This window comes from Marmota marmota, unplaced genomic scaffold, assembly GCF_001458135.2.
Source record: "Marmota marmota marmota unplaced genomic scaffold, marMar, whole genome shotgun sequence".
Lineage (NCBI taxonomy): Eukaryota > Metazoa > Chordata > Mammalia > Rodentia > Sciuridae > Marmota > Marmota marmota.
Window position 1 is genome coordinate 47,277,364 of NW_025999900.1, and position 19,915 is coordinate 47,297,278.

Consider the following 19,915-nt stretch of genomic DNA (forward strand, 5'->3'; position numbering starts at 1 on the left):
GGGGGGGGGGGGAGAATTAAAAGCCAATAAACTTTTGAAAAGAGCAAAACCTATATGAAGAAAAATTTTAAAACATTGCACTGTCATGGGCTGGGAATATAGTTCAGTGGTAAAGCATCTGCCTAGCTAGCACAAAGCCCTTGGTTCAATCCCTAGCACCACAAGAAAATAAAGCAAAAAACAGTGATACAAAACAATGTTGAGAAGAATTAATCCAAGATACCTGAATAAAGGAGCTGAAACTACAAAGCTTTCAAAAGAAAACAGGCATAGGTCTTTGTAAGCTTGGTTTGACAACTGTTTCTTAGAAATGAAATCAAAAGCATCAAAAGAAAAAAGTTGATAAATTGAACATCATCAAAATAAAAAATCTTGTGCTTCAAAGATTTACATCGACTAAAAGAAAAGACACCTTACTAAATGAGAGAAAATATTTTCAAGGCACATATCTGTTAAGGGACTTATATCTAGAATATGTAAAAAGTCAGTATAGAATTTTTAAAACAGGCACAAAATCTTAATAGACATTTCTCCAAAGAAGGTATACAAGTAGACAATATGGACATAAAAAGAAGCTCAACATGGTTAGCCATTGGGAAATGCAAATGAAAACCACCATGAAATTCCACTTCATATATTGCAAGGTAAATATTAATATCAAAGACAACTATTAGTGTGGATGAATAGAAACTGGAACTCATACTGCTGACAGGAATGTACAGGTATAAAGACCCTTTGGAAAACAATCTGAAAGTTCCACAAAGGGCTAAACAAAGAGTTACCATACAACCTAGCAATTCTACTCCTAGGTATATGAAAATGTATGTCCTGCAGAAACTCATACAAGTATATTCATAGCAACATAGACACAACAGTGTAAAAAAATGGAAACAACCCAATATTCACCAAATGATAAATGGATAAATAAAATTAGATATATGCAAATAATGGAATATTATTTGGCAACAAAAGAAAGGGTACTAATATATGCCATCACATGAATGAGCCTTGAGAATGTTCTACTAAATGAAAGAAGTCAACCACAAAAGACTGCAAATCATAAAATATCACTAATGTAAAATTCCAGAATAGACAAATTTATAGAGTAGGAAGGCCCATAGTTGGCTAGGACTGGAAATGTAGTTGAGCACAGATTGGCAACCAAAGGGATAGTGATTTTCTTTTAGGGTGATAAAAGTTTCCTAAAATTCATTGTGCTGGTGGCTATATAACTGTTATTACACTAAAAACCATTGAATGATACTAGAAAAGAATGAGAGAATTTAGGATATTTGAATTTTACCTCAGTTTAGCTGTTACTTAAACACCATAACAAGAAGGGTAAAAAGATAAAGAGGTTAGGGAAATGAAGCTAAAATGAAACTTCCCTGAATAACAGAGATCTGGATATTAGTACCTGCTATGCAATTTGTCGACCTCTGTCTCATTCAAATGTCACTCGATAAATACAGAAGTCACAAACTTCAATTGGGCTGTAAAATCCAATTAAGATTAAGACATTTAATAAAGTCTGTTTTGTTTCTCAATATTCCCTTTGAAATACTCATGAAGTTAAGTTTCCATAAGACAGAAAACATGGGCAATTCCCTGCCTGATAAAAGCAGGGATTTTCTACTGTACCTTTTTCTGAGACATGAGGAAAAAGGAGTTGAGTTGAATGTGTGGTGAAATATCATCATCCTCCTTTGGCAAATGAGACTGTAGTTCAGAAAGTATGCTCCTTAAAGTATACTCTACACAGAGCAGAGAAAATGTGGGAGGCTGGAAATCAAGAAATTACTATAATTCTATAATACTTCAAGCCAATGAAAAGTGTAAGGAATGAACCAAAGTATGTGAGTTAGTAAGCTATCCATCCCTGTGACCAAAAAAATAAAAAATACATATATGAGAAACATCAAAGGCAAAAAGATTTGTTTTGGCTCATGGTTTCATTCCTTGGTTGGCCAGGGCCATTGCTTTGGGCCTAAGACAAGGCAGAAGATCAAGGCAGAAGGGTGTGGCAGAAGAAAGTTGCTCAGTTCATGGCAGCTAGGAAGCAGAAAGAGAGAAAAGAGACAGACAGACACACAGACAACAGACACAGGGACTGGAGGAATGGGAGAAAAAGCCAGAAACAAGATATATATATATGGCATGCCCTCAGTGACCTGCCTCCTCCACCTAGGCCCAATAATGCTATCAAATATGTATCACTTGTGGATAAATCCATTGGTGAGGTCAAAGTCCTCATGATTCAATCATGTGCCACATCTGAAAATTGTGTACTATGGATCAAGCCTTTAAAATCTGAGCCTTTGGGGTACACTGTAGATCCAAATCCTAACTATGTATCTGAGATTTGACAGATGCCCACAAGTTATGGAAAAGGTAGAATAAAATCAATGTTGATGGTCAAATTTCTAGCTTATAAAGTTGTAAAACAGGAAACCTAGAAGAAACAAATATTTAAGAATGAAAGAAGTTAATGTTAGCTTGGAAAATGTTGATGAGCCTATGAAACACAGAAGCACAGATAATTAGATGAATATATGGGTCTGAAGCATAAAAGACCTGAAGAAAAAAATACAGACTAAAGAATCCTCAAGCCATTCAGGGAGAATCAGCAGAATAAATAAGAGAAACCAATGAGAGTGACTATAGAAATACTTGAGACTTTAGAAAATATGAACAGAAGCCTGAAAGTAACAGAAAAATGGCTGCAAAGGTAAAAAGAAAACTCAAATCTGGGGTGATGGAACAGAAAGTCCAAAAAAAAAAAAATACTACAACAAAATGGATATACTCAATATCAAATAGTGGCACAAAGAAAGAACCAAGTATATATTACAATAAAAAACACATGTCTTATCAAAATTAACTGCAGCTCCCTCTATCTAACCAAAAAGGGACTAAAATATGAACATCATACTGTTGATAGTGATTATTTCTAAAGAGAGAGGACTAGAAAGAGAGATAATGTAAACATTCAGAATTTATTCTGCTTACTTCTATACTGTCAAAAACCTTTAAGATGTGAATGAATTCAATGAATATATATATATATATATATATAATGGATCAANATAAAATTACTAGTTAAATTGTAGAGAATAATTTGTGTGTGTGTGTGTATATATATATATATATATATATATATATTCTCTACAATTTAACTAGTAATTTTAGATATAGATCATTTGGAAAATGATTCTGAATGTTATTGACACTTATTTATTGATATTAACTAGAAAAAAGTAAGAGGAAACTTATACTCTTCCTACCTTCTTCTACCATTAAACCACAATCTGAATCTACAGACCATGACTTTTGTTCACCTCACAAAATCTTGCCATCTCATCAAGAAAATAATCCAAAGAGCCCCAGTGAGTATCATATTATTAATACAATGCAGGGGGGAAAAGAAATATTATATCTAGTACCTGGAAAAGACATATTGCCAGCCAAGACTTTTTGCTGAATTTCGCACCATAAATACATACACATATTTATACTTGCAAAGAATTTAAATCTTCAATACTTTCTTCAGGAATGTTGTAACATTATCAGATGAAACTCCAAGGGGACTGGCATGTATAGATGGATGCACCACAGCTAGTACACATTTCAGCACATAGCCGTGATCCCATACTTGCAACTCCAATGAAAACTGAGATGCTGTTAAGTTCTCATAAAGAGATAGAGCACCTTCTGTTTGAGGAACAAAAACAGAAAGTGATGTTTTGGAAATAAAAAGTCCAATTACTTTTTTAGAATAAGTATCTTAACAAAGCTGAATAAATACTCAAATGTAACACATTTAGAATATGATCACTATTAATTTGAACTACAAAAATACAGCTACAAAGAAAGGCTAAAAGAATGCACATATGCAGACCCCAGTATCTCTACATCCTTCAGGCACAGTCCTAAATAATGGCTTTCAGGTGGCATTTTGAAAGCTACAAATTCTGATTCTGTTCAACCAATTTTGAGACTTTTAAATTACTTCAACAAGTAGTTTCAAGGATCAAGATATTAACCATTGTGCTTCAGAAATTGGGGAAGCTGGACAAAAGGCAAATCTATAACCCTCATATTCACATTTCAAAATTGAAATGCCTGGAGAATAAGGTACATTTTTCAAAAAGATTAAATCACTGGCAATGGAAATACACTATACATTAGTTCTAGAAGCACTGGTCTGAGATCAGGTATTACTTAATGTTATAAAGAATGATTACATGTCAGAATATTAAACTGATTTATTAGCAAGATGGTGGTAATTATTACCATTTAATAGAGAATAAAATAACTTTGGTAAACTGAATATATTTACATAGGATAAAGGCATTTAAAAGTCATAAGCCCAAAAGAATGCACTTTTTTAAAAAGTATCAAATAGAATACAAACTGATAAAGGGTATGTTTGCCACAGCCTACAGAAGAGACCTTGTAAGAAAGGTAAAACAGAAGTCAGTTTTTTCAACCTCCTATCAATAGGAAGACCACCTGCTCTGAAAACAAGTCATGTTTAGGAAATAATTTAGTATTTAATTGGATTGGTTTGCATCAGCTATGGTAAAAGTAAATAGCTCCAAGTGCCAGGTGAGAAGCACAAAACCAAGAAAGGAGAAAGTACTGTTTTTCTAGACATATGCCACTCATTCCGACTATTTTTAAACTATTTTATCTTTCTGAAGTATATGTGTATTCAAGTATCATATCCATTTCTATGAAATCTGCTCTATAAAACACAACAAATGAAAGAAACATTTCCCCCTTTAACACTGGGAATCAAAAAAAAATGTAGGGGACCATGCCGAATTATACTGCAGATATACTTTACTAATATGATCAGGTACAAGATTCTTCTCAGCTCCATTTTCTATCACATAAGAATGAAACCATAGTTTTATCAGATCGTCTGATACCTCAAAATAAAAACAAATTTAATATCATAATTATGTAATTGCCTGCTATTTTAAATGTTCACTCACTACCAATTCAATTTCTTATAATTGATGTAGTAAAAACAAAATGAATCCCTGGGGATCGAGTGCTTCAATCCTTTGCCTTAATCTGTTTTTGCTCAGGGATTTAATTGCAAATGCAAAAAACAAGTTCACATTTTCCATTCCTCGGCACTATCCCACCTGCTTCATCCCAATCTCTAACCTTTATTAACTACCTCCGGTGGTTACTATTGCTAAGAGTTGGTAAAAGAAAAACAACATATTTCTTTCTTTCTAACAATAATCAATTTGGTTTCCCTAAAAACAAAATAAAACAATAAGCAACAACAATGAAAAACTACCCATGAAACAAAGTATTAAACGGGTTTGATAGGTGTATCCTCTAAAAATTCATATGGAAAATTTGGGTTTCACTGAAAACCCAAAGTGTGACTGTATATAGAAATAGGATCTTTATGGAGGTCATAAAGGTCAGATCAGGGTCAGGCCCTAATCTGACAGTTCTAGTGTCTTTATAGGAAGAGGAAAATATGCCATAATTCTTTCTCTTAAAGAGCACACAAAACAAAAGCCAAGTGACATCATAGAGAAAAGCTGGCCCTTTACAAGCCAGGAAGACAGCTCACCAAAAGCCAAACCTGCACCTTGATCTGGGATTTTCAGCCTCCAGATTTGTGAGAAAATAAATATCTGTTGTTAAAGCCATCCAGCCTGGAGTGTTTTGTTATCACAGCCTAGGCAGGCTAATAAAATATGGCCTTTAATTTATACCTATGAAGTCATTACTTCATTATCAAACAGAATAAAAATAGGTTATAGTTAGATCCTTGTTACAAATTGAATATATATGTAGAATATATTAATCCAAAACAAAATATCAATTTACAGAAATTTAATCAACCAATAATCAATTATGAGAATCGGTGTTTATTAGATAAATATCTTCATTAAGAATCTTGGAGAAGCAGCTTGGAACACAGTACAGGAATAACTTTAACAATTCCAAATAATAATTAGCTGACAAGGCTATTAATCAAAGAGCAAAAACCATTCTATTAACGGCTCACAGGAGCATTTTACAGATTATATAATAGGCTCATTTATTTAACTATATCAACAAGCACTGCTAAATAAACCAAAATAGAGAATTTCAAAATAAAGCACTTTTTTTTAAACCTTCATTGTTGACAGCTTACAACCAAGTGGGAATGTTTGTAAGTATCCAGTAAAACTATCACAATGATTTTTTAATCTGTGAGAATTCTCTACTAAAATTCAGCATAATAATACAGTCACTATAGAATGACAGAGAACTAAAAACCAAGGAAAACAGAAAACTCATATAAAAAGATTACAACTTAGAGAGTTAGCAAAAATATTAGGACCCATAATTTTGCTATGTTAACAACTATGTATCCTTCATCAAAACTCTAAAAATAATTTTGGGGGAAAAAATGCTTACATAAGAACCAGAGAAAGTGAGAATGGCAATTATTAAGAATGTTCTAGGTCACCAAAACAAAACTAACCCATCAAATTCATGCCAACCTAAAAATATAATTATAACCTAAGTAAATACTCTCCCTACATTTTAATTAGTTATGAATAAGGAAAATAGCAAAAATAGCTCCATTTAAATATTACATATTTAAAATATAAAACTTGCTCAAATTGAACATATTCCATGTATACATCTAAAGCATATTTTCAACAAATGAATCAAGATACCAAGTACAATATTTTCTTTTCTGTATGACTACAAAAATGATTATTCAGATCCCTCAACACAATTAAACACACTGGGTCTAATATTTCTCACACAATGACTGTTTAAAAATGTCCATGTTATAAAATGACAATATTAACAAATGTAAAGTTTATATTCAAGTCTAATTTACACATCCAGGGGAGAGAAGCAATGGCAAAGAGTTCAGAAACTCAAGCTCAAAACCCTTCTCAGTAACTAATTAGTTTTATGTCCTTAAGTAAAACTCAACACTGCCCAAGCCTCAGTTTTCCTATCTACAAACTGAGGTCAAACAATATGATCTCAAAAGCTGTCATAGTTTTATGGGAAGGAAATGAAAATGATTATCGATGCCCTGAACATGTTATACTACAAAGTGTGAACCCTAGGGAAAATAGCAGAGGATAATATAGAAAACTCCCCAAACAAGTTGTGTGTTTCTTGTCCACATAATCTTCACGTTTACAACTCTCATCAAATAAAAGCAATCTCCAGAAGCAGAACATTTGTTGAAGTCAAATTTTTTATTTATAATATTAAGCTACAATATTTAATCTGAGGAAGCAACTTGAATGGAAAAAAATGAATAGATAGATAGACAGATATAGATAGATACTTAAAAAAAAAAACATTTATAGAGCCATTAGCCTGGCATTGCAGTTATGTGCTAAAAATATAAGGAATAGGAAAGACAGATAACTTCCCTGGTAAAACTTACAGACTAAGGAAAAAAGAGTAAATGAGGACTCAATACAATGGGATAAAGACCAAGAAGGAAGAATATAGCTTTCTATAGCCAATGAAGTATATTAAATTCACCTGTATGCATCTTAAGGAAGTAATTAATATTGGTGTCCTAGAATTAAATGTGAAAATTAGAGCACTGAGGATCCTACCTGTGCAGAAGACATCAGCTTTTCTTTATTCAATATCACTAAATGGTAATTTAAGATGTAGGATAAACTGTGATTCTTGTTAGCTACCAGGTGGTTCCATCCTGAGAGAGTGCCTGTTAGCTCTAGATTTGGGAAGCTGTCCCTATTGTCTCGCAGTGAGTGTCTTTAAGCTATTTCCCGTTTATTTCTACAATTTGAATCTAAATTCTGATCTGCGCCTGTGTCCTTGCTTCTCTTTTGACTTTCCAGTGCAAATTGAACTTTCTGGATACCAATTCTTGCCTCAGAATCTCATTCAATACCTTTGTTAGTTTGCCTCCCTAGGACTGTGCGTCCCCATTTATTTGAATACCAACCTTGCCTAGAGTGTTCTAGTTTGGCTTGAAAATCCAGCACCCTCTGACATAACATTAATCATCACTGGCAAGTTATCACCAAAATTTTACTCCCATCTTTGCTTGTTTTTAAATCTCTTAAAAAAATCCTTAATAAAGAGCGTCACCCTATCTCACCCAGTCTATGGGAAAAGCCTCTTAACTTGTCTACCTGCCTCAAATCTTACCACCTCTAATCTGCCTTTCACATTACTATAAGGGTAATCCTTCAAAAATATAAACATGAGCATGTCACTCACTTGTTCAAAGCTCCTTTGTGATTATTCACAACATGCAGATCTAAATCCAAGCTCCTAAAAATGACAGACAATACACTTTTCTACAAACATAATCCCTCTCTCTGCCTGTGGCCTCTTCCCCTTCTTCTCTGTCTCACCCTTTGTTATTCTACTCTTGCCAAAGCACTTTGGGTTTCTTTGCATTTATCATGCTATTCTTCCACACCATTCCTAAAATAATTTTCTCTGTACCATATTTCAAGATTCATCAGCATTATCAGCCTCTGTGGTAGCATCAGCATAATTGTACCACAGTTCTTAAAATCTAGTAAAATTGTCTGCATATGTGTCTGCCTTTCCTAAATAAAGTTGGTTCCCAGGAAGCAGGACCATGTCTTACTCCTTTTAATGCCCATCTCTTGTCATGTAGTCTGTAAGACATTGTAGCTATTCGTTATTAGTTAATCTAAATAAAATTTGACCTCTACACGCCTTGTTAGAATTTATGACAAAAATACATCCCTAATCTACAGCAACTCTTTCCTGGCATTTTTTAACAACCATCTCTACCTTCTTCCTTCCTGTAATGTCTTATCCTGACCTTTCATTGGTTATTTTATCTCTGAACCTGGTCCAACTCTCAGGTAGACTTCACGTTTATGTGATGTCACCGCTGCCAACAAAGCAACAGTGATAAAATCCCCACCCAATACTCCGGTTCTTCTAGAATTAACACTAACAGAAGAAATTCATTTAGTTGATTTATGAAAACAATTACCAAATGCCCTCTCAGAGGTCCTTCCAATACTGCAAGATGTCAGCATGGACTAGCTGAATAGCAATTCTACTTTCCATATAGTTTTTGTCCTCTGATTTGAGATCTTATCTTCAATACTTATAGAGCTGTCCAGTCATAGTTCATGGGAATTACAGTATTGTAGCCCATCAATAACCTAAGCCATCTTTCTAGTAAATAGATTCAATTCCTCCTTAGTCAGTTGGTCAGGATGGTTTTTTTTAATCACAGTCTTTTACAGTGTAGAAAGAACAGTTGTCTCATGCAGTATTAAAACTGGTCTGATCAGAAGTTCAATCCCATTAAATGATAAGGGAAAACTGCTTGCTAGCTCCCAAATTAAAGAGCTATGATTAAGAGTCATCTCTGGCTCTCATAATTTAACTGAACCACAGCAGTGAAAGCTTTCTGTTCAGAAATGATAAAGATTTTAACTTGAAAGAAAATTCCAAGTACATTGCTCTTGTTGTCAGAATTGCCGAGTTGGGAAAAAGAAGAGAAATGTTATATTAATGCACAACAGAAGTTTCTGCCAAAAAATACTGAGATAGCAAAACATGTATATTCTAAATTTGCTATGCAGGTGACAAAAATACAAATTTGCATTTATTTCTATCAAAAATGGTTAGGGAAGCAGAGCATTAGTGTTTGTAAAGAAAAATTTATGAGGTAAGATAAATTCTAGTATTCAATTATAAGACTGTTATTTTCTTATCAAAAATGTTCTTTGTTTCTTTCTTCTGTTTGAAGAGACTTGTCTAGTGCAGAGTTGGCCTTCAAAGGTGACTTCTATCTTTGCATGGCCTCCCACCTATTCCTTACTCAACAACCTCAGTGCATTATCTGTGATTACTCAAATACTCTTTATCTTCTTGCCACTGTTCTACCATAACTAGCCAACTGAAAAACTTCTACATATATTTGGTTGGACCAATTTTAAAACATTGCTCTTTTCCAATACAGCTTCTAAGGATATGCTTACAATATCATATTCCACGGCCATCTCAGTACAAATGTCAGAGATATTTCCTTGTCCTAAGTTCCTTTTTCAATGGTGACATGTCTATAACAAGACAGCACACTAAAATATTTTAAAATGTGTTTACATCTGAGTTTTCCCTATTATACTATATGAGAGCAAAGTGCATGGCTTGCTAGTCCTTATATCCACAGTGTGACACAAAGTATTATACAATTAATGAATCTTGTGAATGAACAAAGACTAGATAACAGTATGTATAGTGGTTAACACATTAATTGTGACTCAGATATGTCAGGTAATTTGGTTTTTCTTTCTTTACATGGCAATGCACAAGTCACTTTCCTTCTCTGAGACCTCACTTATTTTTAAAATAAGGATAATAGACAAAACTTAAAGGTTTTTTCTTGTAATAAAATCCTAAATTGGAGTTTATTGTTGAAGTTTGTAGTATAGGTGGTTTTCTTATAGAATTTAAATGAAATATTTTTTGATATTAGTATCTTAAAACTAAGGGAAACTAGACTAAAAAGGAGTGCATGTGCATAAGAGTTGGTAATTCAAGTAGGTACTAAAAACTAAATGGTCTTAATATCCCATAAATCCTAATAAATGAACTTGCAAGTTGATCTGATATATTAAGGTAGCTGATACTTATCCCACAATGTAGTAGAACCTTTTCTATAAAATTTGAAAATTGTCCCATTTGTTTTTGCTTACCTTCCATTAAAATCAAATCATAATGCCAAAGACTCATGAGGAAGGGAAGTCATCTTCAGAATATCAAGTTCACACCTCTCCATTTTGTGAATTACTCGGCAAGGTGAGAAGATTTGCTTGAGCCATATTGAGCTGCCAGACTGTTTGTGCTTACCCCAAATAACCAAATTATTTTGGCTAATTTCTAAATGTTAAAATAAGAAACATAAAATTTTCTTAATGTATTGCACTGACATCTTTCCTAGAATGAATCATGACAAACTGTCAGTATATGACAAAATATATGAATAAGCCAAATAGGATGCCTTACAGTTCATAAATATTATGATAAACTTAGGATAAGCATGAATAATTACCTTGCTTTCTGCTAACCAGCGATGTGGGTCATAGAGAATATCAGGACCAGAGGATAAAACCTACAAAAAAGAGGAAGGAGTATTAGAAATGGATTTTCTCAGACATGAACTTGCATAAATGAAATTCTTCACCATAATATCCAAAAGTATAGTCACTAAAGTTAAGGATTTAAAAAAACAAAAGTTAGTAAAAATAACTCAAGCAATTCCAAACGACCATTTATTAAATGCATTTAGATTAAATATAGAAACATGAAAAAATCAACTATCAAGTGCTATCATTGTCAGGATCTCTGAAAGCTGATTCCATGTAATCTTTCATGGACAGCAGCCTTGATGAGAGCCAATTTATTTCACTTTTGTTTGTATCTTTTTCCTCAGTCTTGTTCCACAAAATGCATTTTGAAGAGGTTTATATGTAATTACATGGAAATTCAATTCTTTGTCACATTTATCCTTCTTCAATACTCTGATGGCCATTTTGTCTCATCCGTCCTTTGAAAAAGCTGACAAAACCTCAAAATTCATTGACATGACCTCATGCAAATATTGCTTTATTGCACTTAGTAAATACTAAGGTGACAATATTAGTATTAATGTCAGCTATTATTATATAGTATCTTTTTTGGTAATATGTTCACATATTTCATGATTGTAGCAAAACTCTATAATTCATTAATTAATAGTTTCCCTGTTTTTCTTCATATCAACTCATTTATAAAATCCCTTGCCATTTGGTTTTGTCTTACTAATAAAGTAAAGCAATACTCAAAGGTTGTCAATAACTCTATAATTGCAAACACAATTTTTTTCAGATTTCTCCTTTCTTTGAACCCTGCACTACATATGATATTATCTCTTCCTAGATATTTTGTTTGAATATATCCTAACCTCTATGTAAAGAGATATCTATGCTTATTCTTGCATACTTTCATACCACCTAGTGTGTGTGCACATTAATTTCCTGTATCACAATATCATACATTAATTCATTTTGACACAGGAAAAACACATACACATAAAGTGACTACCTCATGTCATGTGCAAAAGTGCTGTATTTTTATAACCAGCCTCTCTCTTATACATCTTTCTATCTAAATCTCACCCTACTCTTAGGCCCTCTCTGCCTTTTCTGTACAATTCTTGCCAATCACCCTACTTCTCAGTGTTTTCTTTCCCTTTAACTATCTAGTCTACTGATGAATATTTGTAAACATCTACTTGTGATGGATTATAATAAGAAAGAGTATTAGAAATAGATTTTTCTCTAAAAGTATGATTATAATATACTTTTTCACTCAATTATGTCATATATCTCAATTAAATCTTCATTAACCTAAAGTGCTCAAAATTGAAATAAACAATAATCTGACATAAAGAATATTAGTAACATTTATATTCTGTGACATGCTTCACAGAGTTACATATCATTTCATGTTTAAAAGAACAGTATTGACCACTTGCAAGTGGTGGCTTAATTTTCCTATGCTGGGAATATATGTAAAGCAGACAAACTATAAGGCCAATGTTAAGACCAAGCAAAATAAGAGTTAGCACAGTGTCCAGCACACAGAACACATTCAATACCCCATTGTTTTTATATATCAAGATGTCATCATTCATAAACAAACATCAAGGTCTGTCATGGCAAGAGCACTACAACACACCTTTCACTACAAAATGATAAAGAATAGACATGTGCATATGTGAATACATTACCAAAAAAGATACTATATAACAATAGCTGACATTAATACTAATATTGTCACCTTAGTATTTACTAAATGCAAAATATTTCATATTATGGTATATAACTTTATATGTCATCTTACATTAACTTCATAATGAGCCAACTTACAATTGGAGATATAAATTCTTAGAGAGTATAGAGAGATTACATAACAGATTCAAAGTCATACATTAGAAATTTGTGAGGTACTACTGTCGATTGGAACCTACATCTATCTTAATCCAAAACCCATCCTCTTCATGCTCTACAATAGAATTAATATTCAGATCAAGTGTTATGGGAAGAGACATAAATAAAGACATGAAGTATACCTAAATCTACTTAGTTGAGCTCTGGAATTATCAAAGATTGACCTATGAGAATGAGATATCTTTAATTCAGATAGATTTCTAAATGTTTTATAATCTTAGTGATTTAATCATATGTCCTAAAGTTTTCAAATGTTATATGCATCTATTAAGTAGAATAAATAATATGGTGACTTTATATACACACCTATAAAAATTAGAAATATCAACATTCTCCAGAACATTTTTCAAGCTCATTTTTCTGTAGTCATCTGGTACATAAGTAGCTGAATTTCATTAGCAATATTTCTTAAAAATCAAGAAAATGACAAAGAATTGAAATTATTTCTTTTGTGAAAATTTCCACATGATTCTTCTGCCTTTCTCCCACAGAACTATGAACTACCAAATAACCAATTTTAACTCTAACAAAACCCCTTGGTGATTTCCTAGAGGTGAGAGCAAATGCTAAGTCTTAGACCAGAACTAAATTTGACATAAGTGCTCCCCTTCGAGGAATTCAAAACATCCATAATCACTTGAATATATTTTTTTTCACTACAACTACAAAGTGAGCTGCAATATTCCTCTTAAAACATAGAAAAAGTAAACCAAATACAGATAGCATAGTGGGTATGTTTTTAGGATCCAGAGTTAGTCCTCTAATGTTAGAAGTCCTAGATTAGCATTTGATTAGATGGATGGACAGGGCAAGTTATTTAACCCCTCCAGGTTCAGTTTTCTCTTCTTTACAGTGGATTGGATTCGACTACCTAAGGGATAGGGTAGTTTTAGGGGTTAAGAGAAATACTGTATATACCATACTTTCCATTGAACCTGTAATACAGAACTCAATGGATGGTAGCAAATAATATACTAACAACAAATCAGCCTATGTGTTTTAGTCAGCTTTTTGGCTGCTATGAGTAAAAGAACCCAACCAGAACAACTGTAGAGGACAAGTTTATTTAAAGACTCGTGGATTTGGAGGTCTCAGTCAGAAGGCTGGCTCCATTCCTTGGGTCTCAAGGTGAGGCTGAACAACATGGCAGAAGAGTGTGGCAGAGGGAAGCGGCTTACATCATAATCAGAAAGCAGAGAGAAACTCTACTCTCCAGATACAAAATGTATATACCCCAAAGCCACACCCCCAATTCCCACATCCAACCACACCCTACCACTTCAGTTACCACTCAGTTAATCCCTATCAGGGGATTAACTCACTAACTGGGTTAAGCCTCTCACAACCCAATCACTCTCCCCTGAACCTTCTTGCATTGTTTCACACATGAATTTTTCGGGGACACTTCATATCTAAACCATAACTATGATAATGAAAAATTTGAAACTCAGATTTCTAAACTCCAAGGATATTCTCCTGAGTCAGAACTGATGTCTCTCTCATAAAACAGTAAGACATAGGTAATTCAATGAATAACACCACACTTTTTGTCACTATGACAGTGTAATAGCAATAGGTATAGTTTATTCTATAAGGTATAATTATACTGTAAATTATAGGTATAATTTATTCTTTAAAAATGCAAGAAGCTATTTTGTTTTCTTAAAACTTTCCAGAACAAAAATGTGACTACTATGTAACCATATATTACAATCCAATTATAATTAGATATTAGGAAACTAACTGAAAATTTAAGTCACAATGAGAACTCATAAATACCTTCAATTTCTCCATCGAGTCCCTGGAAAAAGTTTTACAAGCTGCATCAATTTCCTTTCCTATCACACCAAGAATGGATTCCTGTTCAGTCTCCAGACAAAGAAGTTGATCCTTGAGATGCAGTCGGGCTTCTTCCATCCTCCTTAAGTGCTCTTCTTCATTGCTTATATGTTTTTCCTGTAAAAAGACATGAAATAGAAGTTTGATTAAGTAGAGGAAAAAATACTTGTACTATCTATACATTCAAATTGCAGAATTGGATTAGAAAATAGATCTGACTCTATCAGTCCTTCTACTTAACTAAAATAAAACACTCCACCTACTTCTTAACTAAAATAAAGTTATAGAATTCAGAAGTGAGGCAGATTAAAAACGGGTGAGCAGATATTTGACAAACAATATTATAATAATTATGTAATGAAAAATGGTGAAAAAAAAATCCTTTACCATTCAATAGCACATTTCTATTAATGGATCAAAGAGTAAAAGCTAAAGCCACAAACTGAGTTTGCCCTAAACATTAGTAAAACACCAGAAATGATGAAGAGCCAAATGTAACACTATTAGTTTCTTCATTTGAGAGGGGGAAAAAAAAAAAACAAGTGCTATTACTTTTATTTCACCTAGTTCTTAAAAAGCCAAATGCAGTTATACCACTGAAATGTCACTGAGTCATGAAATTGTGATAAAAGCAAGATAGGAATATATTCTAAGAAAGTAAACATACTTAATCAAAAGGGTTTTCTAAGGATTCCTTTAAGAAATTAAATTTTGGGGCCTACTGTAGGCAAATCCATTCTCTTTTTTTTTTAATTTTTTATTGTTGGTTGTTCAAAACATTACATAGTTCTTGACATATCATATTTCACACTTTGATTCAAGTGGATATGCAAATCCATTCTCAATCACTATAATTATGCAATTTCATTCAAGGTGAGCCTCCTTAATCCGTAACAACAAAATCTAAAAACACAAAACTTTTGGAGCATTAATACTGCACTCAGAAACATTCAAACTTTGGAGCATTTTGGATTTTGGATTAGAGAAGTTCAAATAGTAAAGTCTGTGAAAATATTCCAAAATATGAAACACTTTTGGCCCCCAAGCATTTTGGATAAGGATAGTCAACCTGTGCTAGAGAAATCCAAAGTTATAGGCTTATCACAAAATAATAGGGGGATATATATATACACACACACACACACACACACACACACACACACACACATATATAGACACACCAAAATCATGATGGATGGTTATTATGTCCTCAATCATTACATAATGCTGTTATGTAATGATTTTTAACTATCCTATTAAATATAAAAAGAAAAGATTAATGGGCAACAAACCCAGCTTGAATCTGAAAGAACAATGAGATTCAACTCAAAGAAAAGTAATCATGAAAAAATGAATGAGGTTTTACCATAAGAAATGCAAATGCTTTGTCCTTTCACTTCGATTGACATTAAAATATGAACCAAACTTCCTCTACTCAAAGGGAAAGACCCTTGGACAACCTGCCTTCTGCCCTTATATATCTCACTTATCATTAATATTACTATTGTTTATCTGCCTCATCTTCCTTCTTTGCACTGTCTCAAACTGACTACCTACAGTTTTTCAATTATGCCTATATATGTCTCCTCTGACCACAACTGACTTGTACAAGTCTACTTCAAAATCAGCTGTTAGGCAAAAGACAGTATTTATCTTTATAATCCATCATCCAGGTATAAAGCTCAGCTTTGTAAACTTAAGAACTAGAATTTCTTTTCTTTTAGGTATTCTGAATAGAGTCATCTTTAAGCATCAGAGAGACATTAAGCTCACAAGAGACTAATGTACAAACTAAAACACCATTCAATTATCCACCTTAGTTTATGATGAGAACCCTAACTGCCATGTGGATCAGAATGCTCGTGTCAGCACAGTCAGTGATTAACCTCCCTGTGGAATGAACAAGATGGAAGGCACATTATAGTCAATGTTGCTTAATGAAGTGGAAATCAGAACAAAGAGGGAATCTGTTTTATAAAATAATACGTAAATGGCACCATGCATGTCATCTACACCTCAGGAATGTTCAGACCACAATCACAGGAATGTTCCATTCTTCTGGGCAGTGTTGGGATGAAGATTGCTGAAGTGTATCTCCCAAACCTTCTCCTCGGTCCACATTCAATGTCTGTACAAACTTTCACTCCAGATTGATACATCATTTCTTTAGATCTATCACTATTTTTACCAACTCTTACGCTCTTATTTTTACCAACTCTTACACTCTTATTTTCACCAACTCTTACGCTCCCCATTTTGAAAAATTAACATCCTGACTTTGAATAATGTTTGACAAATTTTTAATATCTCCATTAGAAAGCAACCTTTGACCAAGTCTACAGATGAGGATGTTAATCTTCCTATTATTCCTAGGTACCCACCAACTGTATTTTCTGTGCTTCAAAGTTAATTCTTCAAGACCCAGTCTCCTTTCCTTTCTGCTCTTCCAAAGCAAATCACTCAACAGCATGATATTTATATCATAGCATTAAAAACATCAATTCTAAATATAATCATGCATCTCTCCCTCAATAAATGCTAATTTCAGAAGATCCAAAACATGTTTGTAATAATATTTAAATTCCCTCACTTTGCTGAACAAATGATTTAAATATTTAAGACTATAAAGATGATTTTACTAATTGCTATGCATATCTATTCTCTCCAAGGCTCTGAGGTGTGCTAAGAAGTTTCCCCTACACATAAATAGGCCCAGGATGGCTGTTATGGCATCACTGGTGTGATGTTAATGAAGAAAATGCTCTATCAGAGGTTACTGATATATTAGAAGACTGTCCATAATATAAATCCAAACAATTCACAATGATATTCTAAAGGACTTTTTCCTCACTTTACTCACAGCCATCTCTTTTACCCACTATAACTTTTCTGTGATCTCCATTACTTGTCTCTTATTAATAAAAATATAAAATTATTTCCATCTTTTGATAATCTTAAATTTTTTTTATATTCTCAGCTCTAAAAGTTTTACCTCTTTGGCAAAGACAGACAATGACATTGCTCACTTCACTATTCTTTGTGAAACAGTTGGCATGCTATGATCCTTTTGAAATAAACTCAGAGAATCATGGACTCACATGAAACACAGAGATCAGGTTCAAGTACCTGTTCCTTCAGAAACTCCTTCTTTGGCATTTCTTATAGGTGCAATCCAAACGGTACTTGAAGATCTCAAGTTTCACATAAAAAGAGTACCTGACAAAGCTGTAGAAGTTCCCCGTGAATATAAATGCTATACTTAAGAATTAAAGTAAACACATGAATTATTCACCCCACTAAACCTTCTAACCTTCCAGGTAAAAATTTCTGTTCTGGGCTGAAGATAGAGCTCAGTAGTAGAATGCTTGCCCAGCATGAGTGAGCCCCCAGGATTCAATCTCTAGCACCACAAAAATAAAATAAACAACAACAACAAAAAAAAAAATCCTAGTTCTTTCCACAATATTTTATTTGACTAGGTTTCTGCCACTATACTATACTGGTTCCCATTCCTTGCATGTGCTCTGAGACCCTAAATTTAAGATTTAAATAAGTTCTTCATTCTATTTAAGCAGCACTGTGGTTTGTCCATCAAGGGTTCAAGAGTTAGAGGCTTGGCCCCCAGTGTGGTAATGTGAGAGATGGTAGGAACTTTGAGAGGCAGAACAAGTGGTGGGAGGTCACTGGGGCATTACAAACAGAAGAAATTAATATTGTTGTCATGTGACTCTGGTTAGTTCTCATAAGATGGTTGTAACAGAAGATGAAATATAGCCCCTCCCCAAGATCTAGCTTCCTGTCTTGCCATATGATTGCTCACTCCCACACATTTACATCATGATGCAATCTGCCATGATGTAATGCAGCCAACGAAATGGCCAATATTGGATATTTAGCCTCAAAAACTATGAGCTAAATAGCACAGGTATTTTGTTACAGTAATGGAAAAAAGACTAATAGACCGACTATAGTGGGATTTAATTTATTCCTTCCACAAATATTTATGGAAAGCATACTAAAGACAGAGTAAACCAGTTAAACAAATATCTCCTGCCCCAAGAGAGCCAATAAATGTCTCCATGAAATTATATCACTTTGCATAAGTTGGCGTGAACATACTTTATATACAGAGATACGAAAAATTGTGCTCTATATGTGTAATAAGGATTCTAATGCAGTCCATGGTTGTTGTGTATTTTTAAAAAATTAAAAATTAAAAAAAAAGAAATTATATCACTTTTGTTCCATCCTATTCTTCTGGCTTGGGAATATCTATCTGAACCCTATTTGTGGCACCCATTGAAATAGTTCTTTCTATCCATGTTTCAAAAACAACTATACCAACAAAGCAAGCAGAGCGAATTCTGGGGTAGTGGTATGGCAAGAAATTGTTAAATTAATCCAATCACACTTTCAGATTTGTGAACACTTTCTTAATAAGAGCAAATGATAATATTTGGACATCATTAAGGTATTCTCTGGTCTTCTGTTGAATTCACGAAGGGCAATATCTCATGACCGTATGGCAAGATAAACATATTTTTATCAAAGAGAAAATACAATAGTTTAGAGAATGTTGAGAAATGTGGAAGACATAGTCCAACTTCAGTGTTTCAGGATGAATTCACACAGGTACCTGAGATATGGAATACATGGAGTTTCTTTGAGAGTAGAAAGGAAAATACATAAATCTTACTATAATAATCTAGGAGATCCAAGAAGAAGATATCCTTGATAATGGCTGAGTTTGAGAAAAACCTTGGAAAACAACCCAACCCTTATTTTGTACATAAGGAAATCAAAGCCTTACTTGACTAAAATCAAAGAGCCTACACAATCATAACCTAAGCTCTCTGACTCCCTGACTAGAGTTCTCTATTAAAATGCAAGAAACACTGAGTCCTTAAAATTTGAATTTAGAAAGATAATGTGAAAAACTCAGAAAGGTTATCTTTATTAGCAGGTCACAAGACTGGTGAAATCTTAAAGTAGAAAGAAAAACTCAAAACAAATTCTGAATAAGCCCCCATTATATATGAAAATATATGACATAT

At 33.3% G+C, this 19,915-nt stretch overlaps 1 protein-coding gene across 1 annotated transcript in view; it reads right to left on the bottom strand.

The window, feature by feature from the left end:
- Cep128 (centrosomal protein 128) overlaps positions 1 to 19,915 on the bottom strand; it is a 385,475-nt gene that overhangs the window by 211,133 nt on the left and 154,427 nt on the right. Inside the window, exons 19-20 of the mRNA XM_048799524.1 lie at positions 14,802 to 14,978; positions 11,084 to 11,143 (exon numbers count right to left, since the gene is read on the bottom strand). Coding sequence (XP_048655481.1) covers positions 11,084 to 11,143; positions 14,802 to 14,978 — 237 coding nt within the window. The remainder of the gene's footprint in view (positions 1 to 11,083; positions 11,144 to 14,801; positions 14,979 to 19,915) is intronic.